At 42.9% G+C, this 25,981-nt stretch overlaps 1 protein-coding gene across 4 annotated transcripts in view; it reads right to left on the reverse strand.

The window, feature by feature from the left end:
- RCOR3 (REST corepressor 3) overlaps nucleotides 1–18,549 on the reverse strand; it is a 31,526-nt gene extending 12,977 nt beyond the window's left edge. For 2 of the 4 annotated variants that reach the window (XM_066621893.1, XM_066621916.1), the window contains exons 1-7: nucleotides 18,251–18,549; nucleotides 17,231–17,287; nucleotides 8,727–8,804; nucleotides 4,867–4,919; nucleotides 2,700–2,861; nucleotides 1,939–2,063; nucleotides 1,009–1,087 (exon numbers count right to left, since the gene is read on the reverse strand). In XM_066621893.1, coding sequence (XP_066477990.1) covers nucleotides 1,009–1,087; nucleotides 1,939–2,063; nucleotides 2,700–2,861; nucleotides 4,867–4,919; nucleotides 8,727–8,804; nucleotides 17,231–17,287; nucleotides 18,251–18,425 — 729 coding nt within the window. In that variant the 5' untranslated portion in view covers nucleotides 18,426–18,549. Of the gene's footprint in view, nucleotides 1–1,008; nucleotides 1,088–1,938; nucleotides 2,064–2,699; nucleotides 2,862–4,866; nucleotides 4,920–8,726; nucleotides 8,805–9,943; nucleotides 10,036–12,122; nucleotides 12,413–17,230; nucleotides 17,288–18,250 lie in introns of those variants that run through there. The other 2 variants (XM_066621900.1, XM_066621909.1) reach the window with 2 other exon arrangements.
- Between the last annotated feature and the right edge of the window lie 7,432 nt (nucleotides 18,550–25,981).

Below are 25,981 nucleotides of genomic sequence, written 5' to 3' on the forward strand. Positions count from 1 at the left end.
TTCTAGAGGTCTCAAAAGGCCTTCTGAAGGTTGGGAAGGCTGCATGCAGTCACATTTGAAGGACCAGGTCCAGCTGAACGTGTAGTTTCAGAAGCCACAGTTAGATAAAAGGTGAATCACAGATAATCAGATTGGACTTGTATTTAGCTGGCACAAACCTGAGCAGCCATGCAGGGCTGCCTAGGTCGGGGGTTAGGATACAATGTGTGGTGCTGCTGACAATCCCAGTTATGTCAGAGCTGGAAAGTTCGTTAGGATTGGGGCCTAAATGTATCTAGCTAGAAGGGAGATTAAGAGTGAACATTAACTTCCTGTTCCCTGTTAATATTCACACTCTGCTCTAGCATCTGCCTGCTTGTTTGGTTAAAGGAACAGACATTTCATGTGACTGTAATGAGAATAAACAAAGGCATGGGGGGGGGGGTGAAGCACAGAGAGAACACTACATTTTATCTGTGGTTTCCAGTATCTGGGGGGGGGGCAGGGTGGACATATCCACCTCAGATACGGGGGGATGCCTGTACAAAAGTTAAAATCCACTGACACTGTACTCCTCAGATACGAACATACAACATTTCTATCTGCTCCCCATCACTATCATGTGGAAGATTCTATATTAGTAAAACACTAATTCAATGTTAATGAAAATCATGTTTTGTAAACTCCGATGTTGCTTTATTTATTCAATTTCTACTAGAGACTGACTTATGCCAAATCTATATATATATATATATATATATATATATATATATATATATATATATATATATATATATATATATGAACACACACATATATGTGTGTGTTTTATATTTATATATATATGTGTGTGTTTTATATTTATATATATATGTGTGTGTTTTATATTTATATATATATATATATATATATATATATATATATAAATTTTTCTCATTCAGTCATGACAATTAGGTGTCATGACTGAAAAGGCCTTGGTGTCTTGGACCCACCCACTGTACAAATAATGCAATTCCCCCAGTTTATTACCTCTTTTTTAGTTTCCTTTTTGGGGTCATAATCACTATCATTCCCATCCATTGGGTGAGTTTCTTCCACATCATCATCACTGAGAATACAAACAGATTAATGAATTAATCCTTTTATCTCTCCCTGTATTTCACTTTTGCCTTTCTTTTTCCTTATCCCACATAAGTTGGAGTACATTCATTTGCATGAAACAAGAAAAGAGAATGCAAATAAATATTTTCAGAAGATACATCACAGGTGCCTCTAGGGTGGATGCCACCTGCTGCAGCACTTGGAGATGCTTGGCTTTTTGGAAGTTTGGGGTGATGTAATGACATAATAAAGTGGCCACAGCCTTCTGGCCAATTGCTTTAAATGCAAAAAACCCGCCTCTGAACTACCTCCATTCAGTGATCTTCAGCCTACATAAAGAGCCTATGTTCTCGACAGTTAGGAGCTAAAACACAATCATCAGCAAGACCACAAGATGGTTGGGCTCAGAGCAGGCTGAAGATCACTAACAGAGACTCTGGTAGTGTGACGTCACCCCTGATATTTTCACATATGCCACTGCCAAGCCACATGCTGTACAAGAAAGTACAGGTCCCTCTTCCTGTACTTCTACCTCTGATTTTTTGTTCCTACGTTCAGGACTTTACATTTCCCCCCACTGAACTTCATGATGTTGATATGGGTCCACTGGTCAAGATAATTTTGAATCCTAATTTGGTCTTCCAGGGTTTTAGCTATCCCCCATCTGCAAACTTGATAAGTATCTCTTATCAAATCTCCAAATTCAAAATCTTACTTTTGAACTCAGAAGCAATCGCATGGAATAACATACAGGTAACTTGCATTAATTGACAAAGCAGAAAAAGTCTAAAACAACTCTACGCTGAAGATGGTCTTTTTTTGATGGTCTATCTAAAAAGAAATTGTCATGTTGCTTACCTGTCACCTTGATTATTTCTGTTAGCTAGCTTTCTAGCTTGGCGGTCCATTAAACTTGTTCTAGAACGAGTTTTCTTCCAGGAATAGTAATATTTTACAAGGCTTGCAATTGTCTTATCTGGAAGCTAAAACATGCCAACATAATACATAGACACTGGTTATGGGACACAGTCTTTTCTCCATTTACACAAGAGTACTATGTTTAAAAGACACTTTTTCTGATTAATCCATATTTAAACTTCTAGAACAGAGGTATGGAGGCATTTTTAAAAAAAGAACTGTATTAGAAATCTGTGATTCCCAAATTTACAAAGCAACAACTGGACTGAGTTCAAATTCTCATCTTCCACTGTGAATAAGAGTTTGCATTAAAAAAAACATATTTTAAGAACATTTGTGGTGGGTGCCTACAGTTTATCATAATCAGAAATATAAGAATGGTCACCCTCACTCCCAACAAACCTAAGTGGAAAAAAAGGAAAAATTAAGTAACGTAGTGCAACTATTGGGAGTTTAAAAATTCAATGACATTTGAATGGGTGTTCAAGAGTGTTCAAACATGTTTTTCAAACATGCTGATATTAGTAGATGCAGGTGCAGGAGCCATATGCTCCTGCAAAGACAAAATCAAGAAGAAAAACCTTCACAACCATTTTGGACTAGAAACTTCTTTAAAACATACAAACTTTATTACAACGTTGCACTCTACCTACTGGCTGGCTGGCTGATGCAAAGCGGTAATAATTGCATTATTGTCTTACCATTTGTTGGATTCTATGAAAGCTTTTCCCATGGAAACTGAAAGCTTGTTCAAACAGGACTTTATCTTCAACTGTCCATTCATCCGGAAACGGAGTAAAATTTGGGAGATCTGCAAGTGACTTCTCAATGTTGTGCTTATGCCAGAATAACATGCCAAGTGCCTTTCAACAAGAATAGAAAAAAAGTTTATCTCATGACTAGAGGTGTTTGAAAACTGTTGTTTACTCAGAAATAAGCCCATTGCGTCCAGTAAAACTTAGGCTGTAAACCAGGGGTGCTCACACTTTTTTGGCTTGAGAACTACTTTGAAACCCAGCAAGGCCCGGAGATCTACCAGAGTTTTTTTTACAATGTTCGTGCCATCATAACATATAACGTTGGTGTACCTTGAGCCCCACTGAGTATAACAGGAATTACTCCTGAGTAGACATGCCTAGGCTGTGAGGCTGCAATCCTAGCCACACTTACCTGGGAGTAAGCCCATTGAGTACAATGGGCCTTACTCCCGGCGTTTCCTCCCAGAGGCACCGGAAGGGGAGGAGGGTCGGCACTCCGCGATCTACTCATTTTGCCTTGCGATCTACCGGTAGATCGCGATCCACCTATTGAGCACCCCTGCAGTGTAAACCTATCTTATTCACCAGAAATAGACACGTCTATCATGACACTGCCAATTTTACGTCATCTTGATGGAACACATTTATAGCAGATTTTTCTCCCAACACAAATACTACTTTAGGCAATTCCTTTCACTGTTCTTTTACAGTACATCTCAAGAGATTCACCATCATACACACTCTGGCTCCTGAAGTTATGGGCATCTGATTTATGGACGTCTGAGTTAGATCTTCCTTTTTTGAAAGGTAGGTGGGTCATGATAGAAAGACTGCTATTTTATAAATTGTTTTAAAAAGTGGGTCCTGGTGCTCAAATGTCCAGGAACCACTGCTCTAGCTGGTAGACAACTTAAATTAAGAAATAAAGCAGGTCTTCTCCTGTTCATTTTCCTTGATCTCTCCAACTTTTGTATCATACACACTAGCAGTCTTCTTGATCACCTGTCCATGTTGAGAGAATCACTATATGGTGACAGGTAGATTTGAAAAAATGGAGCTTGTGGCTAGCATTGCACTCCTCCTTAACAAGTTTGCAGTTGGGGGCAGGGATATTGCTAGATCCAGGCTTACTCTAGACAAGGAATGTTAAACTTATTTCATAACAAAGAGCCTAAGTTAGCATTCATGGTGCCTGCTAAAAGCCAGAAGTGACATCATTAAGCAGGTGAAATAAGCACTTTGTTCTCACACAGAAACTCATTAGCTGCAAATGACAGAAGAGAAAATGTTTAAATCTTGTTCACATTTTCAAGATATGAGAGAGCCCAATTATCAAGTTGGGAGAGCCAAATTATAACGAGGGCCGGATAAATTGCTTCCATGGGCTGCATTCACCCGTGGACCTTATAACACCTCTGCTCTAGACATTCAGATCTGCAATGATCAGGAGTGGAATTCACCAGCTTCAGTTAGTGATCTATCTGCATCCACTCCTGACAAAGTATGTTTTCAGAGATAACTGCATTCAGGGGTAACTTCTAGGCTTGCACTGCATTCTACTGGGCTGCCTTTGAAGACCATATGGAAACTATAATTGGTTCAGCATACAGTGGCCAGATTCCCGAACAGTACCTGTTGCATTATACATGCAACAGATGTACTGAAACAACTGCACTAGCTCTCAGTTAGTAACCATTCAAAGTACTGGTTTCAAGAAAGTCGTAAATGATCTCAGTCTGGCATAAATGAACATCTGCTCCCATAGGAACCTGTCTACATGCTAAGGCCATAACCCAAGGCATCCTAGGTCAGCAGTCACCAGATACAGGTTAGGTACTCTCCCTGTTGAAGCTTGGTTGGTCTCATCCTTCCTCTTCTTTAAGCGCCAGGTTTTAAAAACCCCTTTTAAGAGAAGTTTTAGAAGGAATGGGGGTTAAACTGGCTTAATGCGTTTTAAAAAACGCATTTTAGTGGACTCACTGTTTTAACATTAAATATTTTTATTATATCATGAGTTGTTTTGCACATTGTTCAGCTGGAAATTGCAAGATACAGAACCTTTTAACTCAATGAATCTCTTACACTAATTTATTATATTTGCAATTCTTACCTGTTCCACATTGTAGCCATGCTTTTCTTTTGCTATTGCAATATATTCGTCCACTGCAACAAAGGAACACTAGAATTAATTTTCTGTTAATTAGTTTTTTGCTAAAGCAGAGAATCAATTTAGCATTACTGATGTCATGTGACAGATGGCAGCTTTAGCTAGCTCCTTTATATGAATTTTCCTGTTCATCATCTACTACACATAAGTGTAACTATTGACATAAATTTTGTGCTAATGTTAATTTTAGCAATGATTTTATAACTGGGAAATATTCCAAAGATTCTCTACCCCCCCCCCCCCCCCAAAAAAAGGCAGCTGTAATTCTGCATATAGGCTAGTTTAAATCTTACTGGAGCCAAAGAAATTTAAGTAGCCTAGCTATAAGCAGAACTGCAGCCCATATTTTTCAGTCAGTAATGGAAGTAAGCACTCGTTGACATATGAACTTGTCCACAGTTTAAGATTTATCTATTTTAAAACATTTATATCCTGCCTTTCCGGTCCTTACACAACACAAATGTGGCTTACAAAAAAATACAACAGAAAACAGGAAAAACATTTTTTAAAACAATAAAATGAAAAGAAACATTAACAAAGCCAACTATAAAACCAGACTACATATTTCCATCACCCAGCCTCCAAAAAGAAACTTGGTGGGGGAGGGGCTGCTTCAAGTTTCATCATATTCAAAACCAGATGTTCTCCATGAGAAACAGGGCCTTCTCGATCAGAGCTTTGGAAGATCCTTCTGCATGCCTGACTTCATCCCTTCTGGTGCTTGGTTAAGACCTTTCTGTCTCAATGTGCCATTTGCTGTGCTGCTGCTGCTTTTTGACTTGTAAATATAGTTTTTAAGAGAACAAATTTCTACATATTCTTACTTATGGGAACTATCTCCCCTAGCCTCTCTCTTAAAACATCTAGACCAGGGGTGCCCAAACTCCGGCCCTGGGGCCACATGCGGCCTTCGAGGCCTCCCAACGTGGCCCTCAGGGAGCCTCCAGTCTTCAATGAGCCTCTGGCCCTCCGGAGATTTGTTGAAGCCCACACTGGCCCAATGCAACTGCTCTCAGCATGAAGGCAACTGTTTGACCTCTTGCGTGAGCTGTGGGATAAGGGCTTCCTCCACTGCTTGCTGTTTTATGTCTGTGATGCAGTAGCAGCAACAAAGGAAAGGCCAGGCTTGCTTTGTACAAGGCCTTTTATAGGCCTTGTGCTATTGCAAGACCTTCATTCACTCATATAAGTTATGAATCTTTAATATATATATAATCCTTAATGTATAAATCTTTAATATATTCATTTATGTATACTTATGTAAATGTATTCAAATTTTAAATGTAAATTAATTCTTTTTTCCCCTGGCCCCCGACACAGTGTCAGAGAGATGATGTGGCCCTCCTGCCAAAAACTTTGGACATCCCTGGTCTAGACCAACATTTCTTAACCAGTGGGACAAGTAACACAAGTGGTACTTAAAGTGGTGTCTGGTGGTACTTGTGGGATCCCCGGACACCTGCTGCCTGGCAGCAAGACCTGGAACATGACACAACAAACATCTAGGCTTGGCAGGCAGAACTCTAACACATGCTTTTCCATACTTGAAAAGCCCTCCCTGAACCTCTTACTGGTGTTTGTCATGTCTCATCTGGTATCCCAACCCAGACATAACTTGCCAGTTACTTCTGGTGGACTTCGAATAGGGGTCCTAAACCATGTGAAGTGGTACAAATGTTGAGATACACTGGTCTGGACAAGAGAACACCATAACAGTGGCAGTCAAGGTATATGTTTGTCCACAAGTGTTTTTAGTACCTCTCATGTACTGAAACACACTTGCCCTGCCTGCTCCTTTTGTAGTATACTTACTGCCACAGACCTATAGTTTGCATAAAAAATCTCCAGAAAAAGAAGAGGCAGAAAGTCAAAAGGCATTTTTTTTTTTTGCAAAATTGCCCATGCCCTTATAAGTCTACCAACTTCATACTGCAAGAAGTTAAAATATGTTCACAGACAAATCACATGCTTTTGCTGACTATCAGTAATATATCCAAGTACCACAAAATATGCCTCCTGAATCCTCAAGATACTTGGCATCTGGTCCTCCAAATTTAACAAAATTCTTATTACTACTAATCCCCATACCAATTGACCCCCATACCAATTTAGTATCCAATTGACTTGTAAGAGTCCTCTTCTTCAAGTAAGCTGTTGTGTGGTAAGGGAAAGAACTCAGGGAAACAGCTACATATAGTGGCACCCAAATGCACAGGAGGACTCCAACAGGACACAATAAGCTTCTGAATAGCAGAATGTTTTCCAGATATTAAACAGCTGGTGTGTGTGTGAATTTACCATCAAGTAAATGTGAATTTACTATGAGGACTGTAATCACCTATATCAGGGGTGCTCACACTTTTTTGGCTCGAGAGCTACTTTGGAACCCAGCAAGGCCCAGAGATCTACCAGGGGGGAAGGAAGCGTCTGACAGACACCCCCTTTAATGTATGGAGCCCCTGCTGGAGTCTAGTCAGTTTCGTCAGTTTTGTTGCTGCATGCCTGAAGAGCACCTAAAGTGTCAGTTTCAGTGTCAGTTTAGTGTCAGCTAAATATGTCAGTTTCGTCTAGTCACTAGACGAAACTGACACATTAACAGTTTGGAGAGACAGGGCTCCGCGATCTACTCATTTTGCCTCGCGATCTACCGGTAGATTGAGATCCACCTATTGAGCACCCCTGACCTATATCATAATACCAACACACACAACAGTCAGGGTAGGGTGCAGGAGCAGCACCATGCTAGCCATGCTACTTCTGTTTTAAAATGGGTGCAGAAAGACTGTATGATATCAAATTGTATATCCCAGTTTATCAGCCTGGAAAATGAATTTACATGTTAAATCCAGGAATGCACTTTAACAGCTTGCCAAGTTGGACAATTCACCACTAGAAACTGTTGGATGTTTCCTGAAAATTAAGTAAAACAAAAAGCAAGTACAGTGGTGCCTGAAATTAATTCGTTCCGCAAGTTGTTTCGTATTGCGAAGCGCGGTTTCCCATAGGAATGCATTGAAATTTAATTAATGCGTTCCTATGGGCAAAAAAAGTCAGAACAAAGTCAAATTTGGTTTACAAAGTGTTTATTAAGTGCTCTTTAAAGGCATACATACTGTACAGAGGATTTCAAAAATTTCAAGCACAAAACTTCAACTTTTTAATTTTAAAAATTCATCTTGCGAAGCACGACCATAGGAAAAATTCGTCTTGCGAAGCACGGTATAGAAAAATTCATTTTGCGAGTCACCAGAAAAAACCGCAAAAACGCTTTCGTCTTGTGAGTTTTTCAGTGTGCGAGGCATTCGTCTTGCGAGGCACCACTGTACTTATAATACACTTAAAAATTAAACATTCAGAAAGTTAACAGCATTTAATGCTTAATTTTTTTAAAGGGAAAAGGGGTTTTAAGAAAGGTTTAAAACAGCAAGCTAGCAAAATCTTTTAGTGGCAACTTGCCAAAGCATGAAATATATAAGTTATTTACAGGCCTAAATAGAAAATATTTGTATATAGTTAGTTCCATGTAAAAATAAACATAAAACCCATACATAGATTGTAACATATGATAATTGCACAAGTTGGTTTTCATATGACTGGCTGCAGTTTTCAATACTGTGTATACTATACGTGCTCAGAGCAAAAAAAAACTGATGCTACAAGCATCAGTAACAATCTACACATGGGTTTCACATATATTCCTACCAGAAAGTATAGCAACATAAACTTTATGTGTTTAACATATGAAGTGCTCTTTATGCAGGAAAATTCCCAGAATACTGTTTAATGCATGACACAGAACTTACACTTGGCATCTGGGATACTATGATACGGAGACCACACAAGCATCCCTCCATTGTCTTTATCTGTGTATTTTGTAGCTCCTGGAAGAAGAAAGTTTCAGAGAACATGTCATTCACATACAATAAACAACAATCATGCATAAGAAATAGATGACATACAACTTGCTGTTCTCTATTTCGCTGACAGTATGCAATAGTAAGTCTAGCTTCTTTATGTCTTGTAGGAATAGAACAGTCAGGAAAGACATTGGAATACTGGCTAAACATGGTACAAATAGAACAGGCTAAGAATCACTCTATTCTGCCTGTGAGCTAAAGTGCAAAATATAGTTTTACTTTCCAAAATGTAAGCAATTCAGCTAAAATAATCCCACGTGTCAAGATTTCATATCTAGAAACTGCAGTTTGTTCTCAACTGTATCAAGGAAGAAAACCCTTGAGGATAATCATGTCTGAGATGGCAGCATAACTGTCCATGAAAAAGAACAAGAACATTAACTGCACAAGTGTTGGAACTGGTAAAACACACTGGCTCCCTGAGTTACAGATGGTTGTGCTGGTGCTTTCAAACAGATGAAAACCACATCCTTTGGTGGTACTTCTGCACAGGCACAGCAGAAGGGGGCTAAGACCTGAACATTTTGAGTTATGCACATTTCAACTTACATATAGGGCCCTGAAACCTAACTGGTACATACATTGTGTCTTAGTGTCATTTGTTCTTGGCTCATCTAAATAACACACTTGTAGTGTTGGTTAAATCTAGTTTCTCTGCGAATTTAATTTAATAATTTTAAACATGCTGTAACAGTAAAATATTTGAATTTTGAATACTATTAGACCCAACTTCTGATGAGGAGTTGTGATCACTGCAAGGTTCTTTGATATGGGATTCCTGATCAAACCACAGGCAGCCAAATTCTATCCCTTGCCAGCCCAGACCATGCAGCACCACTGACAGAGCACGTGCTATAGAGGGATGGGGCAGATGGCCCAGGAGAGATAAGTAAATCTTTTTTTCTGTTTAACTCCCCATAGGCAGTCTGGCCTCCAGTGGGTCTCTTCACTCATGCCAGCTCTTTGGCTAGCATAAATCTGAGGAGACTCTTGGGATGGGTCTAGACTAGAAAGGTGGGAGAGGATTTTGGCATGCGCCACTACCACAGAGATCCTCCCTCAAACCAGCCTGCTCCCCACCCTGAATCACCAACCTCGCTGACCTAATTGATCCAGTGATGGTTTGGTGGCCTGCCAGTGCCTGCGCAGTGGTTCCTGATTCCTGTGGTGATGGTAGTGAGCCACCTGCTGTCAGAGCAGCTTGGCCTTATGCAGACAGATCGTGAGATCCACCAGCTTAAGGCCCTGATAGGATTGGGCTGTCAGTCTTGAATGGAGTGTTTCTGATGTCAGCAGTGAGAGAAAAAGAACAACGAATGGAAAAAGTCAGGTTGGGAAAAATAAGATGATATTGTGAGACAATTCCCTAGAAAGTTTAAGCACCACAGTTTGTGGATAGAAGACATATATCAAATGAAGGCTTCCAACCACTCCCAAGAAAGAAAAGAAACATTATTAATTTTCCTTATCATTAGTAGAAGTGTTGCTGTGTGCAACTGGTGCAAATTTCCACCATCCCCAAATTCCTCTAAAGAGGTTATTCCTTTAGATTGCACTTCAATCAAATCACTATAGGACTTACAAAAGATATCAAAAGGCTTGTACCAAGGTCCCCTACAAGCTCCCTTCTGACCCACAGTCACTCAAGTGCTATCTGGAAGAATAGATCTGCCTTTTCATCTCTCTTCCCAACCCTGAGAAAACTATATATAAAATGGTGTATATATCAGTGGTGGCTAAACCACGGATAGCGAGCCACATGTGGCTTTTCAACATATTATGTGCAGCTTGCAGAAATATGTTAGCTGAGCTCCTTTTTGCTTAGAAACATTATTCACAATTAATATAAAAGATGAATAAATTTTATTCAAGTTTTTAATGGTAGTGGGTCAGGAGTCAGACTTAGATCTGGAAGGTCTAGGTTCAAATCCCTGCTCGGCCATGAAACTTTCTTGGTGACCTTAGGCCAGTCACTATCTCTCAGTCTCACCTACCTCACAGGGTTGTTGAGAGGACAAAAGGAGAGGAACTATGTACACCACTCCGAGCTCCTTGAAGGAAAAGTGGTATAAAAAATGTAAAAAATAAAAATATATATTTACTAGGTATGAACTGAAAGTCCAATGGGTTAAAATGTATGTTTAATTTTCCTAGTGAGTAAATATAAGAACTTAAATGCTTCTTAAAACATTGCGGCTCTCAAACATCTCTCCTGCAACCCTCAAAAATCTGAAGTTTTTCATATGCTGCTCTTATGTTAAGCATGTTTGGCTACCCTTGGTATATACAATGATATCTTCCACCCCCAAGGAATACCGCAGACACTCGCCTATAAGTCAATCCCACAGATAAGTTGAGGGCAGGTTTTGAGTCATCAATCATGTAATTTTCTATGACCCTCAGATAAGTCGGGGGCTAAACTTAGGGGGGTGTTTGACTATAGTTTTGTCTGATTTTACCCAAGGCCAGATCCTGAAAAATAGCCTACCACTAATTGTTACCTAAGAACTATAGTCTCTAATTTATTAAAAATATAGTAAAAGATCATAAGATACATTTTTATTCTTTTTAAATTCTGGTCTTCACCACCTTTTTGTAAACACTATCGGAGTAAGTGCACTGTAAACAAGATACCAGTAGAACAGTGGTTCCCAACCTGGTAGTCATGTTCTCCAGGGACACTCAACAGGACCTTTCAGGGTACTTGAAAAAGAATGGAATAATGGCAGAAAAACGCAGGTTGTGCTCCAGAATGCCTTGCAAGGACTAGCAAGGCAGGAAGAGAGGTAGCTAGTTGGCTGTGAAAGCCCCACCAAAAGCTAATTTTTGGTCATCAATTCATGTATGAACCAGTGACTGAAAACCAGCACAGTAAAAAAGCTGAGACATAATATGGAAAGTGATCAATCACCCAGAAATTCTCAGCACACTTCTGGTGCAAAACAGTGCAAAGGCAAAGTCTTCTGTTCTTCAAACAGATAAAAAGAGAAAACACTGTGAAATACATGAAGTCTGGGCTTTCATAGAGAGGAGATGAGGGCTTGTATTATTATAAACATTTTGCTAATATGAAGGGTACAATTTATGGAAATGGGCTGCTAAGGGATATGCAAGTGAAAAAGGTTGGGAACCACTGCAGGAGAACCAGGAATCAAATCCACCTTTAAGGTGTCTGGTGTGTTAAGCCAGAAGCTCTACATATAACATACAACCCATAACACATAACTGAGAGTGTGCAATTCAATTCACAGCAGAGAGATGCAGTTGCATATATTTGCAAACCTTTTTTCTCAGAAGTAGACCCACTGCTTTCCATGGGTGTTATTCTTAAGTAATTGAATTCTTAAGTGCATTGACTTGTAGCCTGAATTGAACTGTAGCCTGAATTGAATTTCTGATGGAAAGGAGGATCCCATTCTGGTGTTGAAAAAAAAAAGACTTCTGCCAAATGCATTAGCAAAAAGAAACCAGGTTGCAGCATCGAAAGGGAACGGAGGAGAATAAAAGGTTAACCTTGGCTGGAATTTCCCAGGAAAGTTAATACAGAACAGCCATTTTCAACCTTTTTCAGCTCACAGCACACTGTCAAAGCACTAAAATTATCAAAGCACACTCCCAGTTTTTTTACTTACATTTAATTACTATATTACAATTAATTTTTAATTAATACAATTAAATCATTACATGACAAAGGGCACAATCCTAACCAGGTCTACTCAGAAGTAAGACCTATTTTGTTCAATGGGGCTTACTCTCAGGAAAGTGTGGTTAGGATTGCAGCCAAAGACTGAGGGGGAAGTGCCTGTGGGACTTACTTCTGAGTAGACATGTCTAGGATTGGGCTTTTGGTTGCAGGCAATTGGCACTTCTCTCTCCTCCTCTCCCCCACCTCACCCCCTCCCTCAGGCACATTCCCCCATCTCATAATTGCAGTTAGCACCTCTCCTACTGTCCCTCCCCTCACTGATCCACGCCTTCCAAAGTTCCGAAATCATTTGCCTCACATTCTCCCCCCCCCCATTGCCTGCTCCTGTATTTCAGAAAAAAGTCCAATCCTAGGCATGTCTACTCAGAAGTAAGTCCCATTATAGTCAATGGGGCTTACTCCCAGAAAAGTGGGGTTGGAGAGGAACCTGAGAGCCCAGCCCAGCCCAGGCATGTCTATAGTCAATGGGGCTTACTCCCAGGAAAGTGTGGATAGGTTTGTGGCCCAACGCCCCTCCTCTGAAAGGCAAAGGTGAGGCAGGGAGGGTCAATTTGGGGAGCTGCAGGCAACTGTGGCAAGGAAAAGGGACTTCAGCTAGCCCATTCTTAGGCTGGTAACCTCAGCAGACTCACTGGCTTCCTACCTGCTTGCCTGCCCCCCCCCTCGGCCCAGACTTCCTCCAGGCTTTTCTGGTTGCCCAGTCAGCAGGCAGGGCAGACAAGGGACTTGATACCCAATCCTAGGCGTGTCTACTCAGAAGTAAGCCCCATAATAGTCAACAGGGCTTACTCCTATGTAAAGGAGGATCGGGTTGCATCTCCGAAGGAGATGCAAAGTGGCTGCTCCTTGCCCCCCCCATGCCTTGTGAGAGTCAAAGCAGCCTCTTCCTCCTCTGCCCCCCCCCAAGCTGGCAAAACTGCTGCTATAGAAACAAATGAGCCTGCTTTAGCAAGAACCTAAACTGTTCAGAGTTGAAAGGCTCTGCCCTCTGATTGACCAGGAGATAAGGCAAAGTGAGAATTAGAGCTTGATTACTTGGCAAAAATTTCTTGTACTATACCTGAGTATCTAGGGTAGTTTATCACAGTGGTTTTCAGACTGGGGCATCATGACACCCCAGCCTGAAGGCCCTGGCCTCTCTCCCCTTAAGGGGCGGGGGCAGGGAGAAGGCATCGACCTGGAGTGCAGGGAGCCCTGCGTGAGTGCCTGTAGGGCTCCACAGCTCATCATAAGTGAAAGTGGAGAGATCCACAAAACCAGAAGTGGAGCGCAATCACTCTGCTTTCACTTTCTGCATGCTGGGGAGCCCTGCAGACCCTTGCGCAGGGCTCCCTGCACCCCCAGCAGGTTGTTGCAGGGACTGGTGAGTGCATCCCAGTCCCTGCAGTGCGACCCTGCAGATCGCGTTGCTGCCTTCCCCCCACCTCCACTGCCTCCCCCCCCCCCCGCTCCTGTAAGGACTTACAGTGGTGCAAACTCTCCTAGAGAGTTTGAAAACCGCTGGTTTAACAGGTTTGTCCAAGCTCTGTTCAGGTTTTTCTTTACTGAAGGTTTTTCTAAGAAACAGTCACTAAGGGCACAAACCTAACTGTGCTAAAGGCTGGCAGAAAGTCCCTAGCACCAGCCTCCAAGTGTCACAAAAGTGTCATAAGTCACTTTCATGCCACCCAGTAAGTTGGAAGGCCAGCGCACAAATATGTGCTGTGCTCCAGATGCTGACTTTGGGCCCTTGCACTGGCAGCAAGATAGGTGAGCACCAGCGTTGGGCTGCTGGCTTATGGGCCTGGGGAGGGCATTACAGGGGCGGGGAGAGGGCAGGTGGGCTGTGGGCAGACTGGAGAATGATTAAGCACAATATTGGCATCAAATACTAAATAATAGTAATCTTTCCTTAGATATCATCTCCATACCCTTAATTCAAAAAGGTGCTCAAGAAGAACATGATATCTTATACACAACCAGTTCTTTCACATTTCTGATCATCCACAGCATGTAGGATCAAAGTTAAGCAGTCACTGTATCAGGTGCAGCTTCATGCTGCAGCCTTCATCTTTGAAGGCTAGCTGGTGAATTTGAATGTGAACATGAATTATGCCTCCGTATTTGTAATGAATGAGCCCATAAAGATTTGCAACATTTTAAATGACTTCTGTGAAGAGGTCATTCTCCTGACAACTCTAGATTTTTTTTTTAAAGGAGATCATGTTACTGAGGTTTCCATTGTCATGGAAAAATAGCAGCATAAGCTATTGCCAAATTACAACTAGCTGAAGAAGAGACATAGCTTTTGCTTAATGTCAAGGTAAAAATCAACTCTGCGTAGGAGATTTCTGTTACCTCACTGAGTCCATCATATTAATACTAATCAGCTGGGTGCTGCCACCAGACCAAAAAGGCACCTTTCAAAGTGGAGGTTAAACGGGGAGATCTCAACATAACTGTTGCTGTTGAATCTTCTGAATTACTTTTATATTGTGAGCCCTTGGAGGCAGGCTGTGCAGCATGGCCTCTCCCAGTTTGAAGAGACACTTGGCCAACAGACTGAGGCAAAGAGGCAAAGAAGGGAGGCCCATAGCCAGGGAGACAGACCAGGGACAGACTACACTTGCTCCCAGTGTGGAAGGGATTGTCACTCCCAAATCGGCCTTTCCAGCCAAACTAGACGCTGTTCCAGAACCATCATTCAGAGCGCGATACCATAGTCTTTCGAGACTGAAGGTTGCCAACAAAGTGATCCCTTTTACGATAGGAAACTCTCAGGCAGTCCAATCCTAACCTTTGCTAGAATAGGCAGACCACAGGGGCCTGCTCTATATCCAGTGCAGGTTAGGAAGTGGCTGGAGGTTACCTCAGGGTAAGGGGATATTTTTCTCTTTGCCCTGCACTGATCCCCAGCTGTCCCTATGTAGTTACTCTGATCTGCACCAGCTATTTATTACAGGGGCTGGATCCAGCCTTTGCAAGCCTGTGTAGTCCTCAGCGCCAGCCCAGCCAACCTTAAGACATGTTTGTGACACTCAGGAACTTGCACAGGGCGCCTGTGCCAGCTCAAATCGTGTCTGGATTACGCTCTTATTCCTTTTGCTATGTAAACTACTTTGAGAACTTGTTACTGCTATTAGTAATATACAGTTTTCAACAGCAAGAGATCTTGCCCAACAATTGGACAGGAAATGGAAGGAATGGCAATTTAAAGATAGGCTTCTGTGACACATTAAAGAGAATGTAAGTTCACAGAGAGTTTGATCAGGAAACAGGAGAATGCCAGTCTTGTGCTTGCCCTAAAAGGGGAGGGGGTCTATGAAAACAATGAGGAACTAAATGTTTCTACAGGGAGAATTTCTGGAAAAAACTAAGGGAAAATACAAGATTGTCTATATTTTTTCCCTTTTTCCAGTGGAAAAATGTGAAATGTGGGCAAATATTGGAAAAAATTCTTCCAAAATATTTCTATTTAAGAATAAGTTAAAAACTTTTAAAATAATGTTTTAAAATATTGTTGCATATGGCAAATAATTTCTGATACAATTAGTCAAAGGCAAAGTAAAAGAAAAATACTGTATGTTCAGAACAAATCTAGAAATATCAAAAGTGATTTCATTGTGGAGTGTAGCGCTGCTGCTGTAAAAATTCATATATACAAGAGGCCCAAAATATGAACTGAGATATTTCCTAAAGAAAAATGTGTTTGCTGCTCCCTTAAATGTATAATTAAGAGGTGATATTAAGAGGTAAATATTATCTGAGAATCCTGCACAAAAAGATACTGTGCAGCGCAATCCTAACTGCACGTTAAGCTGGCTCAAGTCCCTTGCGCCAGCCTCAGAGGGTCACAAATGTGTTGTAAAGCACGTTTGTGCCTCCTCACGAGCAAGCTGTGCCAGCTCATGGAGTGCACTGGCACATGCAGGCTGAATCCAGCCTCTGTGGGGGATTCATCCTGAAGTTTTTCATCCAAAGACTTCAAAGACCAGAAAACCATAACAAGAACAGAATCTCCAATGACAGAAGTTCCAACATCAGGAGAATCATACTAGAAGAGTACCACAATGGCAACTGAAATAAATTCCCATATGGGATACACATCTAAGGAACAGCAATAGTGCTGCCTAGTGGCCACAGCAAGAAATTAGAAGGTGTTTAGATAACCTTAAATGTTATGTTATGTACATGCAAATTAATATTGACAAATTCACCTCATGGTTAACAAATACTTTTAGCACACTGGAAAAATCCAGACACCTTTTGTAATATAAACTGTCAAGATAAGCAGTTCTCCCAGAATACAGAACCCCTCCCAAGATACAGAAGAAATACGAATAAGTTTTTTTAAGCCTAATCACCCCCCTCCCCACTTTCTAACTACAAGATAGGCACTTATTTCCTCTCCTCACTCCCAACCTGAAGCCTTTTCTCTTTAGCCTGCTCAGAGCAAAAGCTGGTCCTGCAAAGCATCAGTGACCACAAAAAAGCAACACAAAGCCTTAAGGGGGGAAAAGGGAAGAAAATCTCACACCTTTAACCTTCACAGATGCAAGTTACACGCAGTATTGAACTGAACACAGACTGATTCACCTTATTGTAATCATCATATATTGTAATTGTAATCATCAAATGAGTGAACCCTCATTTGCAAATGAGCAGCAAGATATCAGATCATAAAATGGAAAAAATATATATTTACCAGGATCAAAGTCGGGGATGCGAGCTTGATAATCTGCTCCGACCCTCATTCCTACATCTGCAATGGAGGAAAAAAATAAATGCACCACTTGGGAAGGGGGGGGGTTGGAAAGCCGTCTCTGTTCTTTTTTTTTTTCAGTGATGGCAGTGGGATCTTTAAACAATATAATGGTGTAGACTGAGATTTAGTATCATCACAGTCAATCCTATCCAAGATCACCAGTGTAGGAACTGCAGGCAAACCTGCCTATTGGAACAGCCTCAAATCCTTGTTCAAGTGTCAAGGAGGGGGCGGGTGGGTGGCAGAGAGGAAAGAAACACCCTTCCTCCCTACACACACCAGGAAAAAATGAGGGCAAACCTACTGTCCCTTCACAATTTAAGTAGGCAAAAATTTCCAAGAGGAGGGAAAAATTTGTTTTAAAACACACACACACACACATGCACATCACCAAGAATTCACACACGCGCCACCAAGAACTCGCACACACACTCACACAGACACACAACAAGAATCCAAATACACACCAAGAATTCATTCATCCTCACACACGCCTTCACTCTGCTGTGCGGTGCGGCGCGGCGCGGGCACCCGCGTGCATCTCCAGCGCGGCCAGAGCCCTGCGAGCGGCGCGAGGCGCCCAGCCCACGCGCCGCTCCTCCCCGGCAGCAGCCTGCAGCGAGAGCAGCGCGCACAGCTGTGCGGACACCGAGCAGTGTGCCCATCGTGGAAATGCACGCCCGCTCCCCGCGGGGGACAGGCACAGCCTCGCGCGCGGGGGAGGCGGAGAGCACGCGCACACCGCTCTCTCTGTCACTTCAGCCCGGCTGCCTCACGCGCGCGCCCTCCCCACACTGCCTGCGCGCGCACGCGCGCACCCGCTCCCTCACTCGCACAGGCAGGCTTCATGCAGTTGCCGCCGGCCGGCCGGCCAGGCAGGCAGGCAGGAAGGGAGGGAGTGCGCGGCGCGACTAGGCCCGACGCGGTCCACGCAGGGGAAGGGGAGAACGAAGCTCGCACCGTGCTCATCTCCGCTGTCGCCGCCGCCGCCGCCTCCTCCGCCGCCAGCGCCGCCGCTCTCCGGCTCGGAGAAGTGCCCGTTGGAACCGGGGCTGCCGCCGTTCTTGGCGCCGTTGGGGGCCGCCCTGCACTTGCCGCCCCCCAGGAGCTCGGCTCCCTTCATCATGCCCGGCATGACGGGCGAGGGGCGGCGGGCGGTGGCAGCGGCTGCCGCGGGGGAAAGTTAAGACGGAGCCGCCATGTTGCTGCCCCTTCCCCCGCCCCCCGCGGCTCGGGCCGCCGCGGCGCCGGCGCCTCCTCCCTTCTGCTCCCCTCCTCCGCCCACGGGCCGGGGATCCCTCCGCGCCGCCCAGCCGGATCTAGCCTCGCGCCGTGGAAGGCTGAGGCGGAGAGCGGCGCTGTCTTCTGCCGCGCGTGGTCTCAGCGGGCTGTCTGCGCCGCGACGAGGGAGCCGCGGCGGGCCGACCGTCGCCTCCGGCCTCGGTGCACGGGCAGGGCTGACACTGCGGCCCGTCAGGGGTGGTGACTCAGGGCAAAACCCACTGGGCTCAGTCGGGCCGCCCCCAGACGGACTGAGGGTGCCAGCTGAAAGGCACATCCTCTGCAGGTCTACTCAGAAGTAAGTCCTATTGTGTGCAATGGGACTTACTCCCAGGAAAGTGTGGCTAGGATGGCAGCCTAACAGCCCAATCCTACGCATGTCTATGCAGAAGCAAGTCCCATTATAGTCAGTGGGCTGTTAGACTACAGTCCTATGCACACTTTCCTGGGAGTAAGCCCCACTGACTATAATGGGACTTGCTTCTGCGTAGACATGCGTAGGAGTGGGCTGCCTGTCGTCCATATATGTTGCCAAAGCACTACACGTGACATCACACTTGACAGGTGTTATTATTTTGTTTGGGCGAGGGGAGCTGCTTCATGTATAATAATCTGCAAGAGGAAGGGCAAATATTAATGATCTCACATAAGTGTCCTCTGTCATCTTCTGTAACAGGTAATGAAGCAACCGTTAGGATGAGTTTAGGCATGAATTTTCATTGCAGGACACTTGCACAGCTCCAGACAACGTGCCACATCTATCGATGAAAAATTATATCCTTCCTGTCGGCCCTGATACAAAAGGCCAAGGTGGCGCACTTAAAAAATACAGTAAAACAAACTCAATAATTACAATATAATACACAATAAGTCACACTGGATATCAATTTTTTAAAAATTGTAGAGCCAAGACCACAGAGAATCAAAAACATCCAATAGAGAGGATGAAGTCCCAATCCTATCCAACTTTCCAGCACTGATACAGCCACAATGCAGTCCCTGCAAGGGGGGGGGGGGAGAGAGTCATGGAGTCCTCCTCAAGGTTAAGAAACATTTGTTCCATCACTTCTGGCTGCATTGCCACTGTAAGGTGGATAGGATTGAGCCCTTAGTGCAGGGGTGTCCAAAGTTTTTGGCACGAGGGCCACATTGTCTCTCTGACACTGAGCCAGAGGCTCATTTTAGATGGGGGGCTCCCTGAGGGCCACATCAAGAGGCCTCAAGGGCCGCAAGTGGCCCCAGGGCCAGGGTTTGGGCACCCCTGCCTTAGCGAAACAAAAATTTTAAGATCCCCCATGGAACATCAGCAATTAGGAAGCCAACCTGATCTCCTATGAAAGGGAGTTCCACAAGCAGCACCCCAACAGAAAAGGATCTGTCAAGGACATATGAAATGGGTATTGCTGATCAAACTTCAAACTTCAGTTTTCATATTTGTCACAGCAGTTGCAACTCTATTTGACTACTTGGGGAATAGTTGAGCAGTAAGTATTACAGGAGGACAAGGAGTGATTGTCAGCAGAAAGGTCTTCAGCTCTTGGTAGCAATCCAAAAGTCTGTAAATTGCCCCAAATGCATCTTCTCTGTGTGCAGGAAATGACCCAAATCATTTCAAACTTATTTTTCAATCAAGGAAGGTCATACATTCAGCTGAGACATTGTGCCTGTTACACACATTACACTGACCATGTGTACAATCTGTATATAGCGCAAAAATGATTGTTCTGTATCTGCATACATTATTGACACCTTTCATACAACAATACATGTGATATGTTCTCTACATTTTATAGGCATCCAGTCACTTTGGTTGAGTTTTTAAATGATCATGTATATTTCTCTCCATATGACAATATGTGTGCAGGCATATGTATGTGCATCCAATGTAGCATGTGAATAGTGTGCCTTTTCAGACAGTGACCTACCATGTAAGTTTACACACAGTGGACAATGAAAGCAAGTTATGCTCCTCCCCATGCATAGACTGTGTGACATGCTTTGAGACCTAAATCCACATGCAAATATCCCCTACCCATGTGATCCAACTGCCATAAAAATGGGTAGGCAGAAATTCAACAAGACATGCATAGTCTACACAGGGTTGAATGCATGCAAGCCCATGACTCTCTTTCATAACCTACCACACCTATATAATTCATTCATCTATTAAATATTTGATTGCCTTCACATTTTTGAAAGTGTTTCTTTAATCTGGGGGATGATTGCATCTTTACTAACTACGAGCCCCCATAACTCCTGCAGCAACCCAAGAAACAATCTCAGCAGATATGAACCTTGGCCACTGGCAGCACTGACCATTATCTTTTGTGTCTCGTATGCATTCAAATTGACAACACACTGATTAGTGTTTCTATCCCCTCTTCTGTTATTTGGTGCAAGTGTTTTGTATGCATATTTGAGTCTAGAGCCCAAACCAAGCATGCACTTATTCCATGGGAAAATACATACATGAGCCACATCCATGAGCCACATCAACTCACATGGGATTTATGACCACACATTCACAGCAATCCAGGAATTTCATCATGGCACAAACTGCACCAGTCCCTCCTCCCATGCTGCCAATTATCCCTCAGCAGACTTCCTGGATCTTCAGAAATCCCAGCAGCACTTGCCTGCCAAAAAGTGCAGAAGTTTCCCCTTGAGGCTTTACCCTTCTCAGGGCAAGTTACTTCCTGGTTTGGGCATTATACTGTACTGCAGCAGTTCCCAGTCGGTGGGTTGGGACCCACTAGTGGGTCACAACTAGACTTCTGGTGGATTGTGAAACTGACAAGCTGATAGCTGAGAAGGAAAATGTATTCAGCCCTATGGAAATCAAAATGGAGCAGCATGTGCATTTTTACTTGTGAGTAGGCAAAGATGCCTAGGTCCACTTTAAGGGCAGGCCAAGGGGAACACAGTGCCACCAGAATGGTCCCAATCTGATGAATGCAGACCCGAACAAACTCTTGAGAAGGAAGTCCTCCACCTCCAAACTGATAAGGAAAATGTATTGAGTCCTATGGAAAACAAAACAGCCACATGTGTCTATTTACTTGCAAATAGGCAACTGTGCCTTGGCTCTTATCAAAGGCCAGGTGAAGGGGAACAAAAGTACACCAGAACAGTCCCAATCTGATAAAAGCAGAGCTCAACAAATGCTTCAAAAGGTGCCCCCCCCCCACCATACTAAAAAGGTTAAAAACAGGCTTGAGCAGTTAGTAAAGTGTAACTTTTTTGTTTTAGGTTCATAAAGCTAGGTATGTTGCAATAGGCTGTCATTTTTAAAAATGGTCCTGGTACTAAAAGGTTCCCTGCCCTAACTGTCACAAGGGAGTTTTTCCCAGATTTCTGTAGTTCTGCTCTTCAGTCAAGGAAGCAGTCAAGGAAGCAGTTCTAAGCAGGATGTTTCCTCCAGAATCAAAAGAAGTTCATTTGAGGGGTTACTGAGAGGGAGGTTTCTCATGTCAACCTTCCTGTTCAGGACTAGGAAAGGGAGTTCTTGGGTACCCCCTGCAAGTCACATGGCTCCCACCTTACACAGGTGCATGTAATTGCTAATCAGTACTGCAGTTACATTTGTTTACATTCCACTATTTTGTAGTGGAATAAATCAGTCATCGATTATAACTATAAATATAATTTGGTGCATGGACTAAAATCCAGAGTTGCTTGTGGACATAATTTTCATTAGACTTGAAAGAGTTTTGTCTTCTTGAGACTGTTTCTTTCGTTTTGTTTTTCTCCATTAACCACACTGTTATCTGTAAGAAAAATTCAAAGAATGCCTGACTGAAAAAAACATGTGGTGGAAGTAAGGGGAATAATATGCTGTGGACATCTTGTGGATTAGAGAGAAATTGCAAGGTGGAGCCTGTTCCAGATATTTGGACTCAAATGATCCTTAAAAATTTGGAAAAATTGCTCACAATGAGAAGACAGCAGTTGAGTTGGTCCTTGCAGATTCAGGCCAGTTTAAAGACTCTCTCTCAACAGATAGATGTGTCCAAGGAACAATTGGAAGATGTGAAGAAACAAGTAGAAGATATACAGAAGGAGAAAGTGGAAAAGGTGAGGGATGAAATCATCATCAGAAAAGTGGATACAGAAATTAGAAGAGTGGAAAGTCAACAGGATCTAGAGGGGACGCTGATGGAGATTGAAATAGAGAAGATGGACAGAGTAACATGGGTGCACAAAATACAAAATTTGTTGGAACAAGAAGAAAACATATCCCAGTTAATTAGAAGAATGAACATACCTTATACAAGAAAGTGTGGGCTTATTGGATTCTGTTATGGAGATAAATTATTAAAGATATTACAGGAGAAAAAATGGAAAGAAAGAAAAAGAAACCTGAGGGTTAATCTGAGGGTTAAAGAAAATTGGAGGATTTTATTTCGTTAATAACTGGTTTAAATTTACTTAAAAAACAAATACACACGAAATTGATACATATGAATTAGAATGAATTAGAAAAAATAGTTGGAAATGTCAGCGTGTGGATGAATTGTTTTATAGGTGGTTATTATGTTAAATGAAAAAAGTGAATATTTAGAAAATATATTATAGGGAATTAGGAAAAATCTATTATATTTGATATAAGAAATATATAAATGAGTAGAAGAGTTAGAAGTAGATGGAAGAATTGTTTTATATGTTATTATATTTTGGTAATTAGATTATTTTGGTTTAATATTAATGAGTAATTGAAGTAAGTTTATGTTTGATAGAAAGTGAAAATTTAGAAAATATAGTACAGGGCATTAGGGGAAATTTAGTATATATTATATAAATAAATGGATAAACTAATAAGAGGCAGAAATAGATTAGTAGATTAGGAGATATATGATTAATCAATAATGGTATATAGTATTTAGCACTCCAAAATGTACGTTATATGTTTGTGTGTGTTAATTAAAAATAAATAAATAAAAATTAAAAAAGAATAGGGTGGATCCCTAAATCAGCTCTTCTAGTGACCACAAGCGCCTCTGCCCTGTTAGGATTATGTTTTCACATTCAGCCTATCAGGGCCAGTCCCAGAGCTGGCAGGGTCCAATGTGGGGTACTCGTGTTGGGGACACCACCTTCCCCATGGCCGCTCTACCCACCTGGCAACCACGGTGAGCCAGGTGCTTGTGATGCCATGCATGAAACATGGCACCTGGAAATAGTTGGCAGTGACATGATTACATCACCACCAACTGCTTCAGGGAGGCCCATTTTGGGCCAAACAGTTCCAGGGGAGGGAGGGCTAGCTCATGAGAATTGACACTCCGCTCACTGTGCCACCTTCCCAGTCTACCCTCTCAGGATGCAGCCAGATGCTGGCTGCAGCATTGGATGATCTGCCTGCATCTCAGTGCAGAGCTCCATGTCATGATGTAGACCGCATTGCCCTAAGTCTGGTCCTGCTCCCTATCACTATCTCGAAACACTCAATCAGAACATCCAGAACGACCCCTTCAGATCAGGCGACATAGAAAGATAGAGTTCAGTATCATCTGCGATTTGTGACACACAACCCAAATCTCCAAATCAGCCATTTCCTGTAAACCTGTTAAACAGAAATTTATGCTATGAATGATGTCACACTTGTAGTAGCACTTCTATATAGTGGAATGCAGTCTCTTTGGGGCTTTTAATGTTTCTATGATCTTCTTTGCTCTGAGGCTTCTCCTTTCATTTTTCAAAGTATGTTTGCACTGTAGGGCATCTGCTGATTTTTTTTTTTGGCTGCCCTCAGGTATTCAAAGTGCTCTGCAGTCACGTTCTGCCTGCTCCACAATTCAATCAGTCTCTCTCAGTAATCAAAATCTTAGTCTGTCTGGCTTTATGCCACACATTGCGCAGCCATTATGCAAGGCCTCTGAGAGGAGAGTGCAGGGGGCAGGGATGTTCCAGAGCCACTGTGTCTGAGATGCAAGTCAAGTCACAAGTCTCCACCCCCTTGATTTGACTCACTTGCAAGTCATAATGGGCAGCCATCCTGACTCGTTCTGAGCCTTTTTAGAGTCATTTTGACTCAACTCCAAGAAGCAAGTCAGGTATAGCTGCGCAGAAAACAAGGAGGTGCTGTTGAGGTGTGCATGTGTCAGAGTCCTCATTTAACACTGCCCAGATGTTCCAATCCGATCTGCAGTCAGCAATGTATTGAAGTTCTTTACTTCAACCACCCTTTTAATTTCATTTATGTAAACAAAAGGTGCTGTTATCTGAGTAAGTGCATCAATGCAGAAAAATGATCAGTTCCTTACGAACCCCAGCAACCTCCCCCGTTCACATCATGACTCCCAATTCCACCTTCAAAAGGAGCACCAAGCAGCATGTCATGGACCAATAGGGAGAGCAACAGAGCTCACCTGAGCTCTGCAAGGTCAGAGGAGACAGACTGTTACCAAAAAGGGCTATTGTGTTTTAAGGAGAATTAGTATATTACCCTTTTGGAAACCTTAGGATCGCAGGCTGGATAACAAAACAGCATAATGCAGAGAAAATCCCTTGTTTAGCTTAAAGAGGAGACTGGGAGAAAGATAACTTTCAATCAACGATTATATTTTTATTACAAAACACATAGGTAAACATAATGCACATGGAGAATTGATAAGTATAGGTTTCTAGTACTTGTGTCTAGTGTACCTAACTTTATGGTGGTTGCATGTGCCGTGTATTTAGTGCATCCGAGAAGGAATCAGAAAAGGATAGGTTGTAGGGAAGGATTTTAGGGGTCCCTGGTCTGCATACCCAGTTGCTAACTAAGATGGGGGAGAATGGGAGAAATAGGTAGGATAGAAGGGAAAAGATTCCAGACGCAAGATATAGGTACCTGTCCTGGGAAGCAGTTGGGGGGAGAGGGTGGAAGAGTCCTATGGAGGACCTGTGCCTTGGGGGGCAGCCAGAGAGAGAGAGAGAGAGAGAGACCATGTGGCCGGAGCTTCCTCTTAAAGGGTTTTTGCTGACCTGGAAGCTGGATGTGAATGACCCGGATGTGGCCTCCTGGATGCGCATGCTCACTACACACAGTAGGACACGTGGAGCATGCAAGAAAAGGATGACTGGGTATCAGCCATGACTAGCCTCCTGGGGGAGGGAGGCAGTTTGCATAAGGAGCTTAAGAGTGATAAAGCTACAACAATAGAACAATAGACTTCTTCCTCCGGAGGTGAATGCTTGTTTTGCATAACAGTGATTGAATCAGGAGGCATCCCTGCATTGCTAGAGGTTGTGCAAACTTGTGACTTCTACCAGGGCCTTGGAAAAGTGTACTGGGGGAAGGGTGTCCTGTATTCTGAGGTTTGACCTGCATGAGTTTTAGTCCATAATACATACAAAATCACAACTTGGAAGGGAAAAGGAGATTTTCATGTAACAAGACAGCATGAGGGGACAGAAGCGGCAGACAGG

Source organism: Tiliqua scincoides, chromosome 1 (genome assembly GCF_035046505.1).
Source record: "Tiliqua scincoides isolate rTilSci1 chromosome 1, rTilSci1.hap2, whole genome shotgun sequence".
In the NCBI taxonomy this organism is placed as follows: domain Eukaryota; kingdom Metazoa; phylum Chordata; class Lepidosauria; order Squamata; family Scincidae; genus Tiliqua; species Tiliqua scincoides.